The sequence below is a fragment of the Talpa europaea genome (assembly GCF_964194135.1).
Source record: "Talpa europaea genome assembly, chromosome: 1".
Taxonomy (NCBI): Eukaryota; Metazoa; Chordata; class Mammalia; order Eulipotyphla; family Talpidae; genus Talpa; species Talpa europaea.
The window spans coordinates 91135595-91158907 of record NC_140073.1 but is presented as its reverse complement, the minus strand read 5'-3'; the positions used below and the strand labels follow the sequence as shown (position 1 = coordinate 91158907).

At 36.6% G+C, this 23313-nt stretch overlaps 1 protein-coding gene across 2 annotated transcripts in view; it reads right to left on the bottom strand.

Annotated features, from left to right (window-relative positions):
- Positions 1-19059, bottom strand: part of MBD5 (methyl-CpG binding domain protein 5) — a gene marked incomplete at both ends in the record, with an annotated part of 54344 nt that extends 35285 nt beyond the window's left edge. Inside the window, 4 exons of one of the 2 annotated variants that reach the window (XM_084231896.1) lie at positions 7042-9177; positions 14579-14759; positions 15818-15920; positions 18941-19059. In XM_084231896.1, coding sequence (XP_084088022.1) covers positions 7042-9177; positions 14579-14759; positions 15818-15920; positions 18941-19053 — 2533 coding nt within the window. The remainder of the gene's footprint in view (positions 1-7041; positions 9178-14578; positions 14760-15817; positions 15921-18940) is intronic. The other variant, XM_084231897.1, reaches the window with a different exon arrangement.
- Positions 19060-23313: the final 4254 nt, after the last annotated feature.

Here is a 23313-nt window from a genome sequence, read left to right as displayed (position 1 = left end):
CTATGGAAATAAGTAAACTTCTATCTTCTGTATTTAAAGGATTAATAAATAAATTGAAAGATAACTTTTATGTCAACTCTAGATTTTCCACCAAGATTATTATTTCTCCTATTCTTAGTGATGGCTTGGTAATATTTTAAAAAATATCCATCTTTGTCATTGTGCTTGGGATCTTTATGTAAATTCCTAGCATTCCTTTACCTGAAGCAGGGAGGAAGCACTAGGGACTAGTGGTTCTTTGTTATCCACAAAGAAAGGAGGGAGTGAATCAAAAATTAAAGTACTTAGGAGGAAGTAAAGAGGGGCAAGGGCTCAGTGGCAGTTTCGAGAAGTGTTCCTCACGCTCAAAAGGGCCAACCTGCTGGGGAAGAGGGAAGGACAATGGAAAGGATGTAGCTTGAATCTTTGAATATGTTGACTGAGAAGTTATGACTATATCCAGGGGATCAGTCTTGTGGCAACAATGAGAAAGTGATTTTCTTTTGCTACTGATCATTTCTGTTTCCTTTCTTAATACACAGATTTATGCAGAAAACCACTGGAATGAAACAAAAAAGAGCTTGAAATTTTCCATTGTTTACTTAGGTAACAGTTTTTGTTTTTGTTTTACAAATGAGTTATCACATTTTTCTTAATATTTGTTCTAAGGAAGCACATGTTGACAAAGAGATTAAGCTTCTTCCTTGGTAAGACTTCTGTTCCTTGAGTATGTACTACAGTAACAAAATGTTTCATCAATGTTACAATCAGAAATTTTATCTCCTTATTTAATGAGCAGAGTCAGCTGAGTCTCTAGATTAATTTGTACCTTTCCATTGTATACAATTTTATTTGCAGTGCTAGTAGTGCAAAGTAGGTGCTCAATAAATACTTGCTGTTTTAATTATCTCATGAATATTCTAAGACAGTATTTAGACCTACTGGGGGCTACAAAATCATTTTAGTATCTGCCAACTAGTATATATTGATACATAAAAAGAGAAAAATTGCATTGTTTAGTTAGGGTATTATTTTGTGGAAATTATTTTACATATATGAGTAGTCATGTTCTGTTAGTGGGTGATAAAGTCATTTAGTAGGTATGACTGTCATTACAAAAACAGAAAAAAGATAGGGTAGGATAGAATGGGATGGAAAGTATCAGTGTATCATATGTATTAAGTGTCATATATTAGAAATGTATCTCTAGTGGAGTGGAAATGAAAGTTACTTTCTCAATGTGAGAAAAAGCAAAACAAAAAAATGGGGAAACACTGCTTTGGGATCAGACCTTTGAGTTGCTCAACTCTGAAGGGGTTGGTGTCTGGAGCTGTGCTCCAGGAAGCAGATCTATCAGAATATAGTGTAAAAGGTGTCCATGTGGAGTTGTGCTGTACAGGACTTCTGCTCTAGGGTATCTGTGATGGATACTCTCTCATAAACTTGTACTGTGGGTCTTGGATATTCTAAATTTCCCTGGACTAGTTCCAACCCCAGGAGCATCTCAGCAACTCCTTCAGACTTCTGTTAGTTCCATTTTTAATCTGTGAAAAGGTTAGTTGCTTGAATTTACAAGAAGTATAATTCTTAGAAAATAATTTTTACTCTTTGCTTGGTTGGCATTAATACTATTTGGTGTAAGTTCCCAGAAGGTTTTATGATTTATTTAGAACTACATGCATGTGGAAATGAAATCTATTTTGATGACACCACAGGGATATTTTAAGCATTATTTTTAATGAATTAAAATTTGGTAGAGTTAACACTACAGCCTAGAATTTGGGTATTTTTAGAAGTTGTTTCCATTTGTTCAGACCACTGGATTTTAGTAAATAGCTTAGGCATCTCCTAGAGAACTGAAGGCTTTTTTAGTGGTTTTGTAAGTGAGCTTAGTGTATTGCAATAGAATAAAATTCTTCTAATTTGCACACTGGGACAATTTATTTCTTGAAAGATACAAGATAGGCCATTGAATCATCAAACATGTCATACCACTCTGAGTTCTGTTATCACCTTTGATTACACAGACTCGATGTCTAAAGTCAAACATATTTTAACTCCTTTTGTACATAAGAAAACACTAAGCCTGGAATATGTAAATAAAGTGGTGTAACCCTGATATTAGGAAACCTTAAACAGTAAGGCATTGTCTGTTGTAAAAATATCTTACAGCAAAGAAGAAATGGCTCATTCTGCAAAAATTTAACTAAAAGACACAGATTTTAATCACACAATTGAGAATTTAATATAACTTTGGTATTTGTTTAGAAAACAAGAGCAGAGGGCAACTTTTAACCTAGAAGGTTTATATATGAGATGGGGGAATAAAATCTAGGTATTTAAAAACTTTGATGGAACAAGTTTCCAAAGCAACTACTACTAATTCAATCACAATTTTCACTCTATATAAGGCTAGATTATTTCTACATAAACTTCCCATATCTGGAGAGGGTTCATTTATATAGTATAATCCACCCTTAAGCATTTTTATCCTGTAATCTTTCTTCACATGTAACTTCAGTGTAGGGAATAATTTCCCTTTATTTTTTTTACTCACATCTTCTCAGAATAAATATGTACAAAAAAACCCAAAAAACCAAAGTAACCCAAAAAACAAACCAAGTTCATTACTTTGCCGTTTTTCCCCCAAAGTGTTCTTTTGTGGTCTCACTACTTTGTTTTCTTATACCTACCATATCAATGCCTGTAAGTTTCAATCAAATGTGTTTTGTGCTGAAAGAAAACACCTTCTTTTTCAGAGGTAAAAATTTACATAAATATTCATGAACATTTATTTATTTGCAGTTTTACTCTTGTTAGTCAATGTCTATCTTTAAAAATTAAGGCAAATAAACGTTTGGATGATTTTTTCTTCCGGTATAAACTCAAACTCTGCCCCTTCAGAGGATTATATTTTCATGTGTTTACAAGAGTTGATTAAATGTTTTCTATTAGGAAATAAAAGAGAATATAATAAAACATTTTAAAGTGAAAAAGTATATTTAATAACTTCATCATATTGGAGGAGGTCAGGTTCATTTTCTAAGTTAGCAGAGTATTATAAATCTTTTTCTTTGGAAATTGTGAAAAACCACAGGGCCACAGAAGGGATGGGTTCTCATGTGGACATTGATAGGGCTAAGTCCTCTGCAGAGGCCCAGGTTACTGGCATGTGTGTTTTGTTCCATGGTCAGAAAGAGGGCAGCAGTCAGAAGATCAGGAAGGCACGGGGCCCTAAGGAAATTTGCAAGTCAAGGGCACTTGATTTTGGATTCCTCCCTCAACCAAAACACCACAGGACATGTGCTGAAACCACTTAAATACTGAAGGTTGTCTCCAAAAATTGAAAGTTGCTTTAAATGTACACTAATGATGGACTTCAGAACATACCTGCTTTCATTAGTTTCAGTGTTTGGACTGAGAATCAGGAACTTTGGGGTTTCATTGCCAGATCCACCAGAGCTTTGCTTTAGAACTTGAGGAATGTCACCAAGTATCCTACCGGTCAGTTTCTAAATCTGTTACATGAAAATATTAAACTTTACTTGTAATTTGATAACCAAAAAGCTAATAGAAACCTGTAAACGTTACAGTGCAAAGTATTTAGAGAGCTTTAGTGGAAAGGCAATTTCAAAACACCAAGTAGAATTAATAAAACCTTGTATATTCCTAAGTTTTAGAAATGTTTTTTTAGGAAACATTGTATCTTATATCTAAGTTTTGTTTTTTTGTTTTTTTTTTACTATCTTTGCCTCCAATCCCTACACTTGAATTATAACACATTTAAAATGTGTCACACAGCATTCAGATACAGATTTTTTTAAAAAATCAATATTTGGGTTGTTTATGATAGAAATACTCTCTTTAAAAGAAGTCTTTGAAAATAAATCTCATTAAGCATTTTCAGAGCAGAGATTTCCTGTATTTAATTCTCGTATTAATGTAACATTTTTTTCAGTTGCTGCTTAGGAAAGTGGAAAAATGGCATTGGATTGAGCAGGAAGACACTTGAGTTCTGTCTGGATCTACTACCATGCAGTGGTACTGGACTATGTTACATGTGGGTCTCTTTTACCTTCACTGTGCTTTCATGCTTGGGGCTCTGGACCAGCACCTGCAAAGTCATTTCCTTTGAAGAGTTACTGACACATTACCTACTAGGTAACCCACTTTTACTTGAGTAAGTGAGGTGATACCAATTCATTAAAATAAATATCACCAAATATGATTCAGAAATGAAGGGAATTTCTCCTGGTATTTTGAACATATCATGTACACTAACACAAACGTTTTAAGTCACTGTATTAGAGTCCAGAGAGAGATAGTGGACTTTTATCTAAAAGTGCATCAGAAGTTTATAAACATGGCTTTAATATGCATCAATGTGCTTTAAATTCATTACCTGCTGGATGTTTTTAAAGATTTTGAAAGTGAAAACAGTCTTTTTACCATTAAATTTTTCAGATGAATAATTTATGCAGCTGGGAAGAAAATGGATTTTAGAATGAGATAAACCTGAGTTTAAATCCTAATTTCAGCAATGTATGATCCTGGACAGTTATTTAAGGTCTCTGAGACTCAGTTTACTCATCTATAAAATGGGGACAACAATACCTTGTATTTTGGGAAACCATACAAATTAGAAATAATATAGGTAAATTACCTGGCACATAATGTATTCACTGATAACTCTAAGAAGCATTTCAAAAATAGAATGTGTTTTTCTTCTACTATATTACTGTATGCTAGGAATACAGTAGCTACCTGTAGGGGTAGCTATGACTGTCCTGTTGTCCCACCCTAAATGCTCAGCCTTGGCATGTATTTGATGAATGAATAAATATCAGTATAAATAACTAATTAGCTAAGCAATTACAATGACAGTGCATTCATTGACACAGTTCACTACATATCAAGGAGAAACATGGCATTAGAGACCCCTTCAATATTCAGCTCATCAAAAGAGTTACATTAATTAATCCATTTTCATAACCAGCTGCACATATACAGTAATTAATATTTAATTTCATTAAGTTTAATATTTAAAAATTTTCTTATTTACTTTTTAAAATTATGCATGTATTTTCTGTTAGCTTACACATGATTGGTCACATCCATATTATTACTGGACCCTTATTTTTGTCCCTTTCAGCCATTTATATGCTAATATTTTTCTTGTATTAATAAATTTCCAACCCGTGTGTTTTGACACTCAGCACTGGCACTCTAGATCTGATGTTTTACAGAGATGCATAGAAGAAGAAGATACATACATGTCCAAGACTATATAAAATATGTCTAAGCTTGACAATTAGAAGAAACAATATAAATAAATGTTGGTCTTTTCCTTTATAGATGAATTGAAATACATCATTAAAAAATACATACACTTTGCAATATGAACTCAGACCTGAAACAAAGAAAATTGAGGTAAAGGGTATCAAGATTTAAAGATATACAATGAGACTAGAAATGTCTCATGTAAATGATTGAAGCTATGTTTAATAAATATTATGTATTTAAAAAAGTTACTGATTTAATATAACTTTAATCTGCTAAATGCATAAGATTAAATTTTCATTTGTGTGGAATTTCTAAAATTATCTCAAAAGAATATGAGTCATTGAAAAATTGGAAGCCCCTTTGGAATAAGGATCCTGTTAAACAGATAAAAAAACAGTTTCATCAGATTACTTAGACTAAGAATATCATGAAGGCACTAATAATTTCAATTATCTTCTCAACCTTATATTCTTTTTACACAAGAGGCCAACAAACAATTCTTCATCAAATACTGACATCAAAACATAACACATAACACAAGTGTGGAGGATGGCAGGTAGAAGTAGTGACACTAGGAAGGAAAATACTTGAGTTTACTATCAGCAACAAAGACATTAAGGTTATAATGTTTTCCCAACATGGTGGTATAATACAGACTACAAATCTACACGATAGCTTATTATTAAAAGCTTCAGCAGTTTTCTCATATCCAGTAGCAATGTGGTTTTTAATGTCCACTGTTTTCATATCTGAATAATATTTTGTCTACAATCAGCTTTTATTTTCCCCATTATTTCCCACAAATCTCTTAAATCATTAGTGTTGGGTTTTGGGTATTCTTTCTAATGTTTTCATGGTCAAAAATTTCTGATGTCTCAGTGAATTTACCTCTCTAGCGCTTCTTTACAGTTTTTATAACAATGTCTGAGGACTCTATTGCACAAAACACAGTTCTTTCTAATGTGTCTATTTTTAAATAAAATGGTCTCCTTCATTAATAGTGAATGAAAAGATGCAATAAATTTGGGTTCAAAACCTTACTATTAATGGTAAAAATAATAGTTTAGCTCTACAAGGAACTTGTAAAACAGTTTCAAGATCAAAAATTCTGGAAATCAAGTTTTCAAGCCTTTTTTATTAGAAAACTTAAATTAGTAGCTTTTTTTTTTTTTAGAAAGGGAGTGGCCAATATCCATTTTTGAGTTTTCTCAAACAAATAATAATAAAGGATAGCAAACTAGAATAAGAAAACACATTAGAAGACAACTTTCTATTTCATACAACTTCTAGTTACCAATTCCTATCCATTCACCTATTTCTGGTCAGCAGCAAGAACAAAAAAAAATCCTTTTATTTTTGCCTTTTTGGGTTTTCCAGGATGAGCTTCATTTACCTGAATACAAACAAAAGCTGGGGGAAACGGCTTTTATATTGGCATAGACCAAGTACATGTCTCATGAACCAGGAAACCCTGCCTTTTATGGCTTCTTTTGTAGTATAGAGTCCATTGGTTTTACAACCAACTAAAAGTGAACAATGTTCAAAATGACACAGATTGACAACGAATAACGGAAACACATGGAATCTCCTTGGCTGTTATTTTTTCTAATAGACAAATCCCTAGTATTCTGTAAATAAATTTATAAATACTTAAGAAATGATGAGAATTTCACAATGGGGAAAGGACCATTTCTTATCATAATAAATATTTTGGTACAAATTTTAAAAAACGTAGAAAAGTTTAGTACCTTTGGGTACTTTTTTCTAATAAAACCATACCTGCTTCAGAACTTGTTTGATTATAGCTGCTAACAATGCTGTTTGGTATCACTGGAGTGGAGGACGTTGATATTCTTGACTGAGGTGGATTGGGATGTAATGAATTTCCTAAAGCCATGCCCGACTGACTGAGCATCCCACAGTTCCCGCTAGCCTGAATCTGATTTATTAAACCTGCAAGATGGTGGTTTGGGACTGGACTGTTACTGTGAACAAAGTTAGTGTTTGCATTGTGGCAGTGCACGGCTTCCCCTCTTAAAGGTATGTTCTGTGTCAGTGAATTCTGAAGAACACTGGAGTTCATATTGGGATCTGTAAAATGCAGCTGGTTAGCAGAGCAAGGCAAAGCAGTATTTGAGCCCCCACAACCCGGGGTACTATTGCTACTCAAGTGAGAGCTTTGACAACTCATAGACTGTAGTAACTGAGACATTGAACTGATGGGAAATGAGCCCTGACCCTGCTTCCTTAGCAAGTCAGGTCCAGGTTTAGGAACTGCAGAACTATCCATTTGAGACTGTCTGAGCAAACTCAACACTGTGGTAGGTGGCTGTTTTCTTTTCCGCAATGAGTCTTTTTGCTGAGACATCAGCTTATCTCTTAGTGCTGCTCGACCACTTTGCCCTTCACCTGTTGGGAGAAGCATGTTGGCAGTAGGAGGGAACATGGTGTTTAAAGTGCTATGTCCTTCAGTGTTGCCACTGCCAGCAACAGCTCCAGAATTGCTACCGCTGCTACTGTTGTTACCAGCAAGTTTGGTTTGATTTGCTAGCTGTGCTTTGGCTGCTGCTGAGAGTAAACTACTTGCTGGAAAGGAGGCAGCATTGTGCTGGTTCAAAATCTGATTTAAAGGCATTCCCAGCAAACCAGGCTGACTCTTTACAGAACCACTTCCGGCAGATGCAGTAGGAAAAGCTGCACTGCTTGGGGTATTTAGTACATTACTCATTCCAGCAATTAATGGGTTAGGGATATCCTTGTACTGATGATGTCCATCGGACTTGGTAGAAGGGCTTGATGGCATTGATGGCCTTGGGGACCCTATTGTTGACCTTGGTGACCTGGGTGGAACCTTAATACCACTACAAGTGGCCTGGGGTCCTAGAGGTGGCATCATGAAATTTCCGTGATCTGATGATGTGGAAGATGAGCGTGATCTTTGGGGCGATGCCTCAATCCTTCCAATTCCAGTCCCCATCATGTGCACTGGGGATGTCACTGGAGAAGGGGACAGGGAGGTTGAAGCTGAATGCTGAACTCTTTGTACATGACTCCCGTGATTCATGTGACCAGGTTTTACAGTTGGCAAAGGGAGATTACTTGGCAAAGGAACAACAGCAGGAGGCATGCTTACATTCATCACAGGTACCTGAGAGTGGACATTTGAATGGAAACTAGTTGGATTAATGATAACAGGGTTCTGATTCACCGGTTTACTAGGAATAGGGTCAAGAATGCCAAGTGGATCTTTCTCAGATGTTAATGGCTTTTTCTGAAGAGCACAAGAAGGTGGAGGAGGGGGTGGTGGGCCTTGGGGTGGTTTGTGGTGGAACATTGCTCGTGGTATTTCCATATTAGTTGCAAAATTACACAATGGTTTTTTCATTACTGGACTCTTTGTAGTCAATGTTGGGGAAAGAGGTATATTAGTCCTTCCAGCCATTGCACAGGATGACTGTACAGGAGAACCATGAAGCATTACTGAAGGTGGAGAAAGAGGAGTCCTATTCAGGTGAATAGGACTAGAGTTGGGAGCTCCATGAAAACCAGGATTGTTTCTTGTGAAAACATCAGGGCTTCCAAGTGGGTCAGTCCTTGGAGAGATTGAGCCATCTCCATATATCTGGGAACCTGATGATGCTGGGCTGGGCAGGCCTCCATGGTTGCCACGGAATGGAGATTTCTGCCCATGTTCACTGCTGCCCAATCTCTGCCGGGGGTAGACAGGGTGGAGTTCTTGTTGCTGGCTTCCAGGCAATTCTTGTACATATAGCCTTCCCATGGCGTTTGATGACCCCATCATTAACTTGAAAGGATTCTTACATTCAGGCATTACAGAATTTGTAATTCCTTCATGAGACTTGTTTCTTATGGATCTTGGAGTTGCTGCCCGGGAAGGTACTATAGGAGTTGCATCTGATGTGAAAGAGAGAATAAAAATTTGTTAGTAGTCTCCATTCTTTTGTGCTGTGGGAGGAAAAGAGGAAAAGGAGAAAGTGAGAAAGAGAGGGGCATCTGGAAAGTAGAAATTTACAAATCACTCTTGTGACTCTATGGAATTAAAAATATACTACACATGCCACAATAAACTATGATTTAAAAAATGCACATTATTCTCCCTTAGTTGACCAAAGGTTCTCAGTAACTGCTTGTTATGCTTGGTTATCTCTTAACTGTTGAGAAAGGATGGGGATCTGAATCAGTACATACTGACATCGCCATGCTAATACTATTTAGAACATGCAAAATCAAGATTGACGGAAATGATGTTTGCTATAATCGTCTTTCATTTGAATTTTTCAACAACACAGATATGATAAAATGTATAATTTGTGTGGCATAATATTTTCTTAGGTGACCTAAAAGAGTAGCTATTCTCATCAGAAAATTTGTTAGCCTATGTGTGGTCTGTCAACTCATTGAAACCTCCTCAGGACAGCTACAGAAACTTTCTTATTCTAACATTTTCATTGGGAGAGTAAAAGAGTCTTTTTTTTTTTAATTTTTTTTTTTATAGAGGCATGTTTTCTTTGTTTGTTTGTTTGTTTGTTTGTTTTGTTTATACATGCACTGGGTACAGTCAGAAGCGTGGGAGGGTGAGAGAATTCACCAGAGCCAGAGCGGGGAGCAGAGCAGGCAGAAGGACCGAGGTACACTGCTGAGGGGAGCAGCGGGCGGCAGGAGAGGTCTGCGCGCCATGTGGGACCCTCCTCCAGTGGCCGGGAAGCAGCCGGGGATCGAACCGGCGCCGCAGAGGCCGCGGGCAGCTTCGCAACCCAGCGCTCAACTGCTGCGCCACCGGGGAGGCCCCAGAGTAAAAGAGTCTTAATTCTTATGAATTAAGTGAGTGGGATTCTGAGTCTTTTATAATGAGAGTGAGGAGAACAGTAAATGCAGTGATACTGCGATCATGATTAGCATCATATTAAGTCTGTAACGTGCAATTTCTTTGCTCTTAATCAGTCATTACTTTAAAAACAGCCTTAATCAACCAACTTAGGTAAAATATTGCAGTTCTTTTATTAGGATAGAATTCTTATGCAAAATTTATAGTGCTAAAATCTTTAGTACTAGGTTCTAATAGAGTATTCTCTTTATACAGAATGCACTGCTCCCTTCCTGGCTTTTGGAATCCTTTCAGTTCTTCTGGAGATCAGACAGAATACGAACAACAAAAGCAAGTTGGCCCATCATACAGAATTTTCACACTATTATGTCAGAATTCTAGGTTTAAGTTTTTTAGCCACTACAGATATCTATTTTATAAAGTTGCACCTTCTAAAATAGGGATGGATGGAAAATAATTTTTTTAAAGATTTATTTATTTATGCATACAAGAGATGGGGTACGGGCCAGAGATGCAGAGGGTGAGAGGATTCACCAGAGACAGAGTGGGGGACAGTACAGGCAGATGGACAAAAATACACTGCTGAGGGGAGCAGCGGGTGAGACAGGAGAGGTCTGCTTCGCCAAGTGGGTTTCTGGCTGGCTGGCCGGGGATCGAACTCGTGCTGCAGAGGCTGCGGATTGCTTCATAGTGTGGTGCTTAACCCCTTGCACCACCAGGGAGGCCCGGAAAATAATTTTTATATGCCAATTACCATCAACTGATGTTGGCTGCTTAGAGAGCTGAATTGAAAAGGATGATGGGCTCTGGCTGGGCTGGATGAAAAAATGCCAATGAGTTTATTTCAGGCACAGGAGAGAAGAGTGGTATCATCTCTATGCTAAGACAACATATTAGCATGTATATTTGGATTATTTGCCATCAGAGGTATATTTACTTAAATGGAAAATTGTACATTTAAGCTAACTATACTTTCCTGACCTGGAAGGTAGTATACAGATCAAAGCATATCCTAACAATTTCTAAGACAGTGGTTCTTTTTTTTTTTTTTTAAGATTTATTTATTTATACAAGCACTGGGGTACAGGTCAGAGGCGCTGGACGGTGAGATAATCCACCAGAGACAGAGTGGGGAGCAGAGCAGACAGAAGGACCAAAATACAAGGAGGGGAGCTCCCTGAGGGGAGGAGCAGGTGAGACAGGAGAGGTCTGCCGCGCCATATGGGAATCTCCCTGGCCGGCCGGGTATCGAACCGGCGCCATGGAGGCTGCGGGCATCTTCACAGCGCTGCACTCAACCTGCTGCGCCACCAGGGAGGCCCAGACAGTGGTTCTTAATCTGGGGAACCCAGAAGTCAAGACAGGGTGTGTTTATGAGGTAAGAGAATGCAGTGAACATATATTTTTTTTTAAATAAATATGGGTTTTCTGTTTCTAGCATGTTAGACATCCTTTGATAGAGTGATTTATAGTTAAAATATATTTTGAAAGTTTGTAATTAAAGAAATAATGTATAAAAATATTTGGGTCACTGTGTTTGGCATATAGTGAGACTATAGTTGTCTGTATTAATATCACTAGCAATATTAAGGCATTTGCTCTGTTCTCTATAATAACAAAACCACTGACATGTTTCTTCTTGAGTATTTATATAATTACCTATGATGCAATGATTAAAAATTTAGACACTAAGATTTTTATATTCAATTCAAATAATTTAGATAGCAGCTGTGGTTTATAAGGGACTTTTTCCCTATCCAGGAAAAAAATAGTTAACATCTTTAAAATAATTGAACACCGGGCCTCCCCTGGTGGTGCAGCGGTTGAGCGCTGGGCTGCGAAGCTGCCCGCAGCCTCTGCAGCGCCGGTTGGATCCCCGGTCGCCGGCGAGGGTCCCACATGGCGTGCAGACTTCTCCTGTCGCGCCCGCTGCTCCCCTTAGCAGTGTATTTCATCAATCTTCCTGTACTGTTCCCCACTCTGGCTCTGGTGAATTCTCTCACTCTCCTGCGCTTCTGATTGTATTCAGTGCTTGTATAAATAAATAAAAAATAAATCTTAAAAAAAAAAAGAACTTTAAAATAATAAAATAACTGAACACTGATACAAACAAAAATCATATAGATGCTATGTTACAGATAGGAAGTAAGGTATTAACAAGAGTTGGCAAATATAAAAGCTAGGTATCCATCAAGTTCTTTCATGTATGTTTATGTAGATCTTTCAAAAGAATAAACAGAAAAAAAATAAGGTGAAAACTACTATATGCTTATTCTTAACTTCTAATTGTTTAAATATCAGCCTTATGACAGCAGAATTTAAAGTTAAGAAATTGAAATAAATGCTACCTAAAAGCCAGTAAAAGATCATAATTAATGCAATAAAGTGTACCATTTTAAAAAGGGATGGAGAGATAACCTCTTATATCTGTTCTTTTCCAGTATTTATTATTAATTTCAGTAATGAAACTTGTATGGATAGGGTATGGAAAGGGTCCAGATTAAGATTTTGTTAAGGCCATTAAGAAGGCAATGAGACTCACTCTGTATAAAGCAGTAACACTATATGATAGAATGTGGTATGAGAACACCAGCAGATAGAGCATATATAAACACATGTGAAAGGTAATAAGCAAACATGAAAACACACTTAAACACCAACATGAAGGCTAATGGCAAGTCTTAAATAATTTATTACTATTAAACATGCCATTAAATTATTGGAATATCTTTTCAATTAAAATGCAGCTCACTAAAAGGAACAGGAAAATTCCCTAAAAAAATTTTTTTCTTACATACCTTAGTGGGACAATTTTTTCTGATCATTTCTGTTAAAGTTTAAAGGTTGGAGGATTATTGGCAAGGAGATCTTCATTAAAAATGGTCAAATTCATTTCTCCCGGCCCTCTTCATATAAGTTCTAAGTGTGAATCTTTAATTACCTACATCATATCACAATTGCTCCTCTTAGTGTCTATGGCTATCAATAATTTGGCTCCAATTTACCTATACATGTTTAAACTTCCACTCAAGTAGACTGTTTCCACATCATCCCTTAATTATGCTACAATCATTCTGTGACAAATGTTTTCTGATTTGCCTCATATTTCTAGACCCTACCATTTTCCAGGGCTGGTTCAATTCTTAGTTCTGCCATAAAGCCTTCTTTGATCACCACAGATTGTACTTATCCTTACTTTTCAAAACTCTGTAGAAGAATATCAATTCTCCTTCATAAATAAATATGTTGGCAGTTAGTCATATTTTATTCTGAATTACTATTCACCTGCAAAGTAGACTGTACGACTTTGAAGGGAATCCACATTCTAGCCCTTACAAAAAGAGGTTTCCTTAGTCTCAAGTATAAATCCCATATTAATAAAGAGAAAGGGTACCTTACCAGTGGAGAAACTGGATAAATGTAACTTCAATCAAGCAATACAATTTAATATCATCCATGTGGGATAAATAGCTATTATGTGCCTCCTAATGAAGCCATAACATCACTGACACAGTATTCTTACCAAAATGTGTTCAACCTGAGTATAATGACAAATCCAAACTCATGAACATTCAGTAAAAGTGGCCTGGATTCTGAACTGTAACAACAAATTGCTGTGCACAATTTTTGCATCCTGGGTTAAAAAAAGATTGGATTTTTAAAAAGCTATAATAAATTATTAGGAAAATTGGAGAAATTTGAATATAGACTGCATATTGGATAGTAGTATTATATCAGTATTAAATTTCCAAAATGTGATAGACTGTGGTATATGTAGGAGAATATCCTTGTTGAAATATTTAACTGTAATATTTAACTTGTTGAAATATTTAACTGCCACAATATCTGCAACTTCTACAGCAAAATGTTAATTAGTAAATCTAGGTGAAGGGAACATGGATATGCAATGATAATACAATTTTTTTGCAGCTTTGAAATTTTAAGAAAATGGAAGTGTGTGTGTGTGTGTGTGTGTGTGTGTGTGTTGGGGCGGCATAAAAAGTTCCTGGCAAGGTGATTTTATGTGTTTGATGAACAGCTATTAAATGACTGAAAGAATAATAACACAGCTAATTCTTAACAATTTAGCTAGTTGCTTTTGAGGTTTGATATCACACATTCTAATTTAGACCTAGGAAAAAGGGTCACATTTGTTTCCTAAAAATCAGTGGCACTTTCTCCTTTGTTAACTCAGCTCTACATACTTGCATAGCATTTGTATGTGCTAATCAGTATTTAACCTGCTTGTTAAACTAGATGATTTGGATTAAAAATTTTGGGAGACAATTTAATGGGGATTTTTCTGAGATAATCTATTTGTTATAAATGATCAAACATATATAACTTTAAAACTTGTGCAAATTTAAAAAGTGGACCCAGAAAATGCCTGGCAAAGTGCTCTCTAGTGACTCCTCTGCTAGGAGAGGAACAGGGGTAGAGAATCCCTAACCCCTTCACCATATTACATACTTGTTCCTCCTCCAGGGCTGGTGAGCACCAGAGAAGGATGTGGAGCTTCCATGCTTTTATGAAGTGTGGCCACTGCAATGATTTTTCTTTTATGTATGCATAGCTTTGTGACATCTTCATCTGCTTTAACATCCTCTGCAGTTCTCTGTTTCACAGCAGCTCCAGGGTCAAAGTTAAACACCTGGAAAAAGCACAGCCTTTGTTTAGACTATGTTTGCAAAAAACAGTAAATAAAAAGATCCTCTTAAAAAAAAAAGTTGTGCAGAGATTAAGCCATAAATCTGAATAAATACTCTCAAGTTTTTAAATGTAAGAAAAGCAACTTTATATAACTTAATTAACACTTGGGTTGAACTCACAGCTTTCAGGGGTAAAGAGTGAAAATTATTCCAATTCTAATATAGCTAAGATAAATATACAGAAAGGTATAATATCTGACAGTGGTCCCAATTTTAGATATTTCCTGATGTTCCAATACTACAATGACAGAGGAAATACAACTGAAAAACCTTAAAGGCTGACATTACTATATATTAAATTTTTCTTTGACTTTATTACTATATTACCTTTTCATTGATTAAAAAAATCTGTTGCTATATCATTTCAAAATATTATTTACTATGTATGTTTGTAAGCTCTTTCAAATGCTTTCTTTTAAATGAGACACAAGTAAAAAGTAAAAAAGCTTTAGTTCTAAAATTAGCACTATGATAGACATTCAGAGAATAATGACATATGTTTATAATAAATAATATTTTATCACTTAAATTTCCTTTTTTTAACTTTTTACCTGCAAAGGAGTAAAAACAGTTTCATGCTTTGGTTAGGAGGGTTCAATTTTGTGATTCTAGGAATATTTGTGGAAGATTTAACACCAGTGGTATTAACATCAGCACTAAAAATATTGTAGATTGAGCAGTTACAGCAGTTCAAGAAGATATTGCATTATTAAATGTTGAGAATGAGTATAGCTCTAATAAAAAGATGCAAAAGATGTTATAATGAGATATTCAATATAAATGTAGGTGTGTCATGTTTGAAAATTAACTTAATTTGAACTATTTTCTGTATTCTTTAAGCACTCCAAAATTGCATGTAAATGACATGTAACTAGATAAAAACTTTAAAATACATATAATTGAAGAAGTAATATAATAATGAAATACCAAACAAAGGAAAGCAAATATCTGAAATGCCTGAAAAATAAAAACTGCTGATAGATCTACTGTGAAATGTTACCTTGGGAAGAATAAGAGGACATTCCAAGCCACACTTGCATGTTCCGTCAGTAAGCAGGTATGTTTTAACCTGCTCCAAGCAAGATAACAAAGACCCACTGGGACTGTAAAAATAGTTTAAGAAAACATCAGGAAATAATTCTGACTGTACATACTTATGAAAAAAGACAAATTATAGTCTACTGCCCTTCTCAGGAAAAGCATTTTTTTGGGTCAATATTTATATTAGCTACTAAGCCCTAGTCTTTCACACTATCATTCCTTCTTTTGAACCCAAGTATTTCTCAGAAAAAAATACAGATCTTGATAGAAAATTAAACAAAAGTATCTTGAAAACAGAGTATAATAATGATGGGGGAAATGGTCTCCTAAAAGAAACGATAGAAGCAGACAAGAAAGGAACAAGAAAACTACATGAAAGTAATCATTATCATTTTACAAGATCTACTTTTAAAACTGTTAACACTGAAATTTAAAAACATGTTGGAGGAAAACCAGAAGGATACTAAGACTATAAAAATTGGAGCTAACAAATTATTCCCTTTAATGTTGGAGCTACAACCAAGATGTAAAAACAAGTTTCTCTTTTTTTTCCCCCTGACCAGGAGTTTCTCTGAAGATAGGTTAATGTGGCCAGTTCAAATGACAGTGAAGAGTCAAACTGTGCTGAGAGAGAGAGAAGTAGCTGTAGGTCAGGTAATTGGGTAATACTATGTCATGAGTCTTTACGTCACAAAAGTCAGTATGATATATGAATTACTGATCAACTTCAACTTAGATGTCAGGATTTTGTATGAATGGGCAATATATAGACCTTTACTATTATTATGTTGATTTCACAACTTATCCACATATGATGCTTTGAAAATGTCATACTTTCCATTCAATAATTTTTTTTTTTTTAATTTATGACTATTTGCCAAAACCTTCACTTAAGCCTTTTTGGTAGAATTTATCTAAATACCCTACATTTTGTATACAAAGTATTACACTATTGGGGGTAGACTTTCTGCTTTTTACAAAACCATAGGTAGTAGTTTTGTATCTATAAACAAATGAGCTTTAAAATGCAATTCATATGTTATTTATGGACAATTGCAGAGGTGAGTTATACATGTAGAAAAAACTCAATCAAAATCCTCAACTTTGTCAACTTATTAATTTATTTAGGCTAATTTTTTTTTACATGATATGCAATGAATAATGAATCCTATATTACAGATTTGAGTTCCACCTCATCAATAGGAGCAATGAGATGTTTTTGGAAGTTTGGTAATTTTTTATAAAACTAAATCACCAAACAGTTATGTAAAGAATTAATGAATTTTGCAAAAACAAATGCCCTAACTTTTTATAGTTATAACAAGCATACAGACTGAATCCTAGAGGAATTTAATTGTAAGATTAAACTTGAAGACAAGAATTCCTGAATTCTATTAGAGCACTCCTCTCTAGACACTTTAAAAACACTTCCTTTCAATCAGTCAGTTGGTTTCTTTCTCTCAGCTGTAGCTCTTTAATTAACTTTTGGGAGTAATAATTAATATAAAAAATAGTTACAAGTCTTATGGCACAGATAAAGCTTACAAGATGGGAAGCAGGTAGGAAATTTAATGTGTAGCCTCAATGCCACCCTGAGGCAGGAACAGCTGGAGACTAACCTAAAAGTTACAAGCAAACTGCACATTGAAAAGGCAGCTATAGGAGGGTCAGCTATGTTTTCAAGTAGTGATTTAACCATTTATATACAGAGGAATCAAACCCATACTGGCTTAATTTACTCGAAGGTAAAATAATACCTTTTTTGGCAAAGTTAGTTTCTAAAATAATCTTATTACACAGATTTGATTTTTAGAATTCACACTAGTTTATAGTAACAGAAGTGAAGTCTAGTCAGACTTGGAAAATCATGAACAAGATAAATGACAGATTCCCAAACTTAACGAAATATTAACTCTTAGCAATCTAAAAAGCTGACCTATCTTTCATAGGGATAAACGTAAAGTAAAAAATTTATTAAATTATCAAGATTTTAGAGTAATTTTAAGAATATATTTGCTTGTTACAAATCAGAACAATAAATATGAATAACACTGACCATTTTGCTATATTGTTTATATAACAAAGTATTAGCAATGGGAACACGTTGGAAAAATAATGTGTTCTAATCCATCTTATTCACCAAGGAAGGAGCTCTACTTCCTGACCCCTTGTTCTAAGTAATATAGGGCACATGTTTAATACTAAAGAAACAAAATCTTAAGTGCAAAATTTTAGTTTGTAATTAAATTTACCTCAAGAAACACCTTACATAAAACAAACAATGCAGGACAGAATCTGAACTGATTTTCTGAGTTGTTAGGGCTTGAAATCACTTGTGTTTAACAGAAAACACCTCATTCATAGAAATACATCTTTGCACAAATGAAGGCCTCTGTAGAAGCTGAGATAAAAATAACCACATTGAAAGTAATAGCATTTAAGGAAAGATGCATTGTGATTGCTTTTAAAAAGTTATGTCTATTTCTAATAGTTTCAAAATTACATTCAAAGAAAGATTTTTGGTATCTTAACCTTTCTTATGCTTACTGAAAACTACAAAGAAGGAACTTAGGTGCTAATTATTTAATAATAATACTAAAACTTCTTGCCAACAGTTCAGTTATTCCAATTATCTTGTTCTAGAAGAGATAATATGCCACTGAAATTTAAAAGATTAGGCTTTTGCATTTTATTTGTATGATTTTTACTTGTAAGATAAGAGCCATCTCCATCATAACTTTTTATTTTTTTTTACTATTACATGCAAGGGAATAGATTAGAAACTGTACAGAATAAATGGAGGAAATTACTTTTAGTTAATACCAGGCAATAAGATGTCTAATAACTGAAATACAAGCAAATGCATAAAATTCTCTCTAGAAACCTAAGGTAATTTACATTGCAAAATAGTACAGTACAGATCAAAACCACCTGACTATTTCTAGCATGAAGATAATTTATTTGACATTATTTCAGGTGCTGTTAGTCATGATATTTTGTTCCCTCAAAGAGGAACAAAGTCTACCTCCTTAATTTGGGGACTGCAAACTTGCAGGCAACACAGGTAGGAATAAGGGCTCACCTGACATAAAGCACTCCATTTTGATCCACACGTCGCTGCCAACCCACAGGAACTTGTATAGCTGGAAGACCTCCATCCTTGTCCCCTCCGTCACACTCCTTGCCTCCATTCATTTTCTGTGTCTGCTTGGGACTCTCCAAAGATATCAGCAATAAGATGATATCCTTATATTACAGAGCATTGTGGCCTTCAAAAATGGCCAATGCAGCACAGTTTTTCTCAGACTGTACAAAATGCATTGGGAAGCTTCGGCTCAGTTTGGAACCAAGTCCTTGAAATCTGCCATAGTGGGAAAAAATCAGTTTCCCATTATAAACTACATTAAATAACAAAATTTTATTCCTAGCGATGGTCTACATGGATAAAAATGAGTGCTTCTGATTAAGGAAAATCATATTTACCAATGCTGGTACCTGTCTGAAGTGGGGAGGGGAGGAGTGTAATGTTTTTAGTTGAACATTGATGTTAGACTAAATAAACTCTACTGCTTAGAAACTGGTCTCATTTTTTTCAATGTGAGTCAATTATTATTTCCAGGTACTACCCGCCTTTATAGGCCACATTCTTTACACTTTCTCTTCATCTTCCAAACTGAATTCAAGATGTTGCAGATTGGTTCCTCTGATGTTTTCATGTCTTCAAAATTCCAATAATGTAGCCTGAAACATACATAAATATGAAAATTATATATTTAATTTGAAAAACTGGGAGGCCGTATACTTGAAAATAGAATTGCTAATTGTACCAAAGCACTCTAATGTCCTCTGCCATCAAAATCATGAATCAAATTCAACTTGTTTTTTCTTCAAATTGTTCTACTTACTCCAACTAAACAAATTCTTGCTCTTCACCACATGCAACTTTCTAATTATTAGAGATAGACTTATAATTATGGCATTACACATAAACAAACACAGAACTTCCTTCCAACTCACAATGAAAATACATCTATCCCTTCTTATGACCTGACAACTGGAAACTTGTGTTTAGTCCAGTAACATTTTGATCACGCCTTAATTTTATATACCTTTTTTTTTTTACTTTTGTAATCATCATATTGATATAAAGAAGGAAAGGTTTCTTCTTTTAAAGGACATTAACCCATTAACCTACAGTACTTTTCCAAGTATGAGAAGCTTTTCCCCCACTGTTATTGAATAAGTGGGAGTTGCTTTATGGTCTAGATTTATAAACTCCCTTTTATTAGGAGGTACTCTCTTAATTCCTTTATTGAGTCACAGGTGCTGTTGGGGAAGACATACTGGCTTCAAACAGCAGCAATTAATGTTGGTGTGCAAAGCTTATAAGAAGTCATCCTAATGAAAAAAGGATGGAAAACAAAAATTTAAAAAGGTTTCATATTTAACTCTGTTTGAGAATGTGATGTTACAGTGGCTAGCATTATTTGGTGGGATAAAAAAAAACTTTTTTAAAAAAGATTTATTTATTTATTTATTTATTTAAGATTTATTTTTATTTATACAAGAACTGGGTACAGGACAGAGGCGTGGGAGGGAGAGAGCATTCACCAGAGACAGAGCGGGGAGCAGAACAGGCAGATTGACTGAAATACATTGCTGAGGGGAGCAGTGGGCAAGACAGGAGAGGTCTGCTGCGCCATGTGGGATTCTCCCTGGCTGGCCGGGAATCAAACCCGCACTGCAGAGGCTGCAGACAGCTCCACAGCGCTGCGCTCAACCCACTGTGCTACCTGGGAGGCCCTAAAGAGTTATTTTATTTATACAAGAGTTGGGGTACAAGCCAGAGGCATGGGAGGGTGAGAGGATTCACCAGAGACAGAGTAAGGAACAGAACAGGCTGACGGACTGAAAGCACTGCTGAGGGGAGCAGCTGGCGAGACAGAAGAGGTCTGCCATGTCATGTGGGAATCTCCCTGGCCGGTCGGGAATTGAACCTGTGCTGCAGAGGCTGCAGACAGCTTCACAGTGCTGTACTCAACCCACTGTACCACTGGGGAGGCCCAGGATTAAAAAATCTTTTTATAGTCAACTTAATATATAACATGTGATTACATTATGGGACTCATGACACTACACTAAAGGATAAATGAAAAAACTTGTTCTAGTGTTATATGAGCAGGACTTGTGGTTTGTGTTAAAAATTTTAATTTCAGCTTCATAAATAGATTCAAATTATGCTATAACTCAAACAACTTAAGTGGAAGTGAGATGATATACTCTGGAAAACTGTTAAATGACTTAAGATTCATATAGAAGTATTAATTTGAATAAAATTTGATACTATAGGTAATATTTTTAAATAGTCATGGATAAATTAATCAACAAATTCCAACAATGTAAACAGATCCATAAATCAACATTCCCAAATCAACATTCCTAAAGGTCTACCAATTTAAGTTAGCACCAAAACTTTTTTTTAAAACATCTTCAATGGGAAAGGAGGAAAATAACTTTTAGTAAGGGACATCATATATTCAGGCATATGCCTTAGTCATACTCTTAGCCCTGAGACAGATTAAAGGTGCATAACAGTTGAGTAATAAACATGGCGGCGAGGAGACGCTGCGAGTAAGATCTCCCATTAAAAAAAGTTAATAGGGAGGAAAAGCGGCAGGTCCCAGTAGAACTGGGACACGGAAGATAAACGGGTGACTCCAGCAAACTACCCAAAGAAGAAAGTGGCCATAAAAGAGGACCAGAAGGGAGGGAAGCGCAGAACCCTGCTCCCCTCCCCCGCCCACAGAGGCGGCACTCTCCGACCGGCAGAGAGGAGGGAAACAACAAACCAAAACGGCCAACAAGAACAAACGACGCAGCAAGCGGGACTGTGAGTGGAAAGGAACTATTTCAGCCACCACACCCCGTGAACGGGAGCTGAGGCGAACCCTGCAGGATTCGCCGTGGCGGTGAGCGAACGGCTCCGGGCGCCATTATAGAAGAAGAAAGACCCCGGGAGACGCGCACACAGCCCAGGCTGCCTGTAAGCTTGCGCGGAAAAGCAGCGCGCTTGGCGCGCTTAAAAAGCAAGTGCAGACCGGGATCGCGGCTGCCCAGGTCCCCAGGCCTGCGACCTAGGCTTGCGGGGAGATGCGCGGAGGTCCTCACTGAGGTGAAGGTCCCTCCCTGAGTAAGCAGGAACCAGGCGCCCAGGCACAGGAGCGTTGCAAAAGGCGCCATTCCCGTGCCACTGAACTGGGCTACAGCCCGCGTCCTGGAACTGAGGGCTTTGAACTGAGACCCGGGGCACGAAAATTTGGGGCGTGGGTTCTCCATGACGGTGGGGCACAAGGCAGACACAGCACCCCAAAGCTGTTGAGGTGTACCTTACCATTCCCACTCTGTTCCCTGTCCCACGGGGTGGGGGGGAGGCGAAAAACAGCCCCCCAAGGACAATAGGAGAGATCTCTGGCGCCACCTAGCGACCAGGAAAAAAAAGTCACTAACACCCCATAGAACAGGAAATTTCTTAAGACTGCTTGAAAAGGGCAGAAGGCTTCTGGAGGACCCAGTGGCCAGCCGGGAAGTTAGCCCACGCCAGACCCCTTCCGACCAGCAGTCTGAGCCCACAGAGGGAGCAGGCACTCACGTCCGGGGCAGACCGGGTGCGCAGAAGAGTGTGCCTGAAACCGGAGGCGCAGGGACTGCATCCCACTTCGCCATTTTAGAACAGGGACATTTCTTCAGTAAAAACTGCCTAAAACCAGCAGAAAGCTCCCCCAGAAGACAGAGATGGCTCCTGGAAGAGCCAGAGGGGTGCGGAGAAGTTCACCCAAGATGCCAGTCAGTCCGAGCAACACAGTGTCCCAACGCATACGACAAATTAGAAAACAGACAGTAGGGAGTAGAAGAACCACACACAACCTAACAACTCCTCAGGAAAAAAGCACACCACAAAAAGAAAACCACTCCCCAGATTGCAACAACAGCAACTTGGAAGAACTTCTGAGCCTTCCAGAAAGAGAATTTAAAATTGCCATGATTAAAAAAGTGATAAATCAGAAGAAGGAAATTGAGTCCCTAAAGAGGGAAGTAAAAGAAATGCAGGAGATCAAAGAATTAATGGAGGAACTAAAGAACTCTGGGAAAAGCAAGGAAAGCAGAATAGATGAAATGGAAGAACGAATAAGTAATCTTGAAGACACAGAAATGAAAAGAACCAAAATAGAAAAGGAAAGAGAAGTACGAAGGAAAAAGAATGAAGAAAGACTTCGGGAACTATCTGACTCCATGAGGAAAGGAAATATAAGAGTTATAGGAATTCCAGAAGGAGAGGAGAGAGATGTAGGAACAGAGAAAATATTCATGGATATAATTGAAGAGAATTTCCCAAATGCGAAGAAGGAGCTGAAAATTGATATACAAGAAGCAAGAAGAACACCAAACTTCCACGAC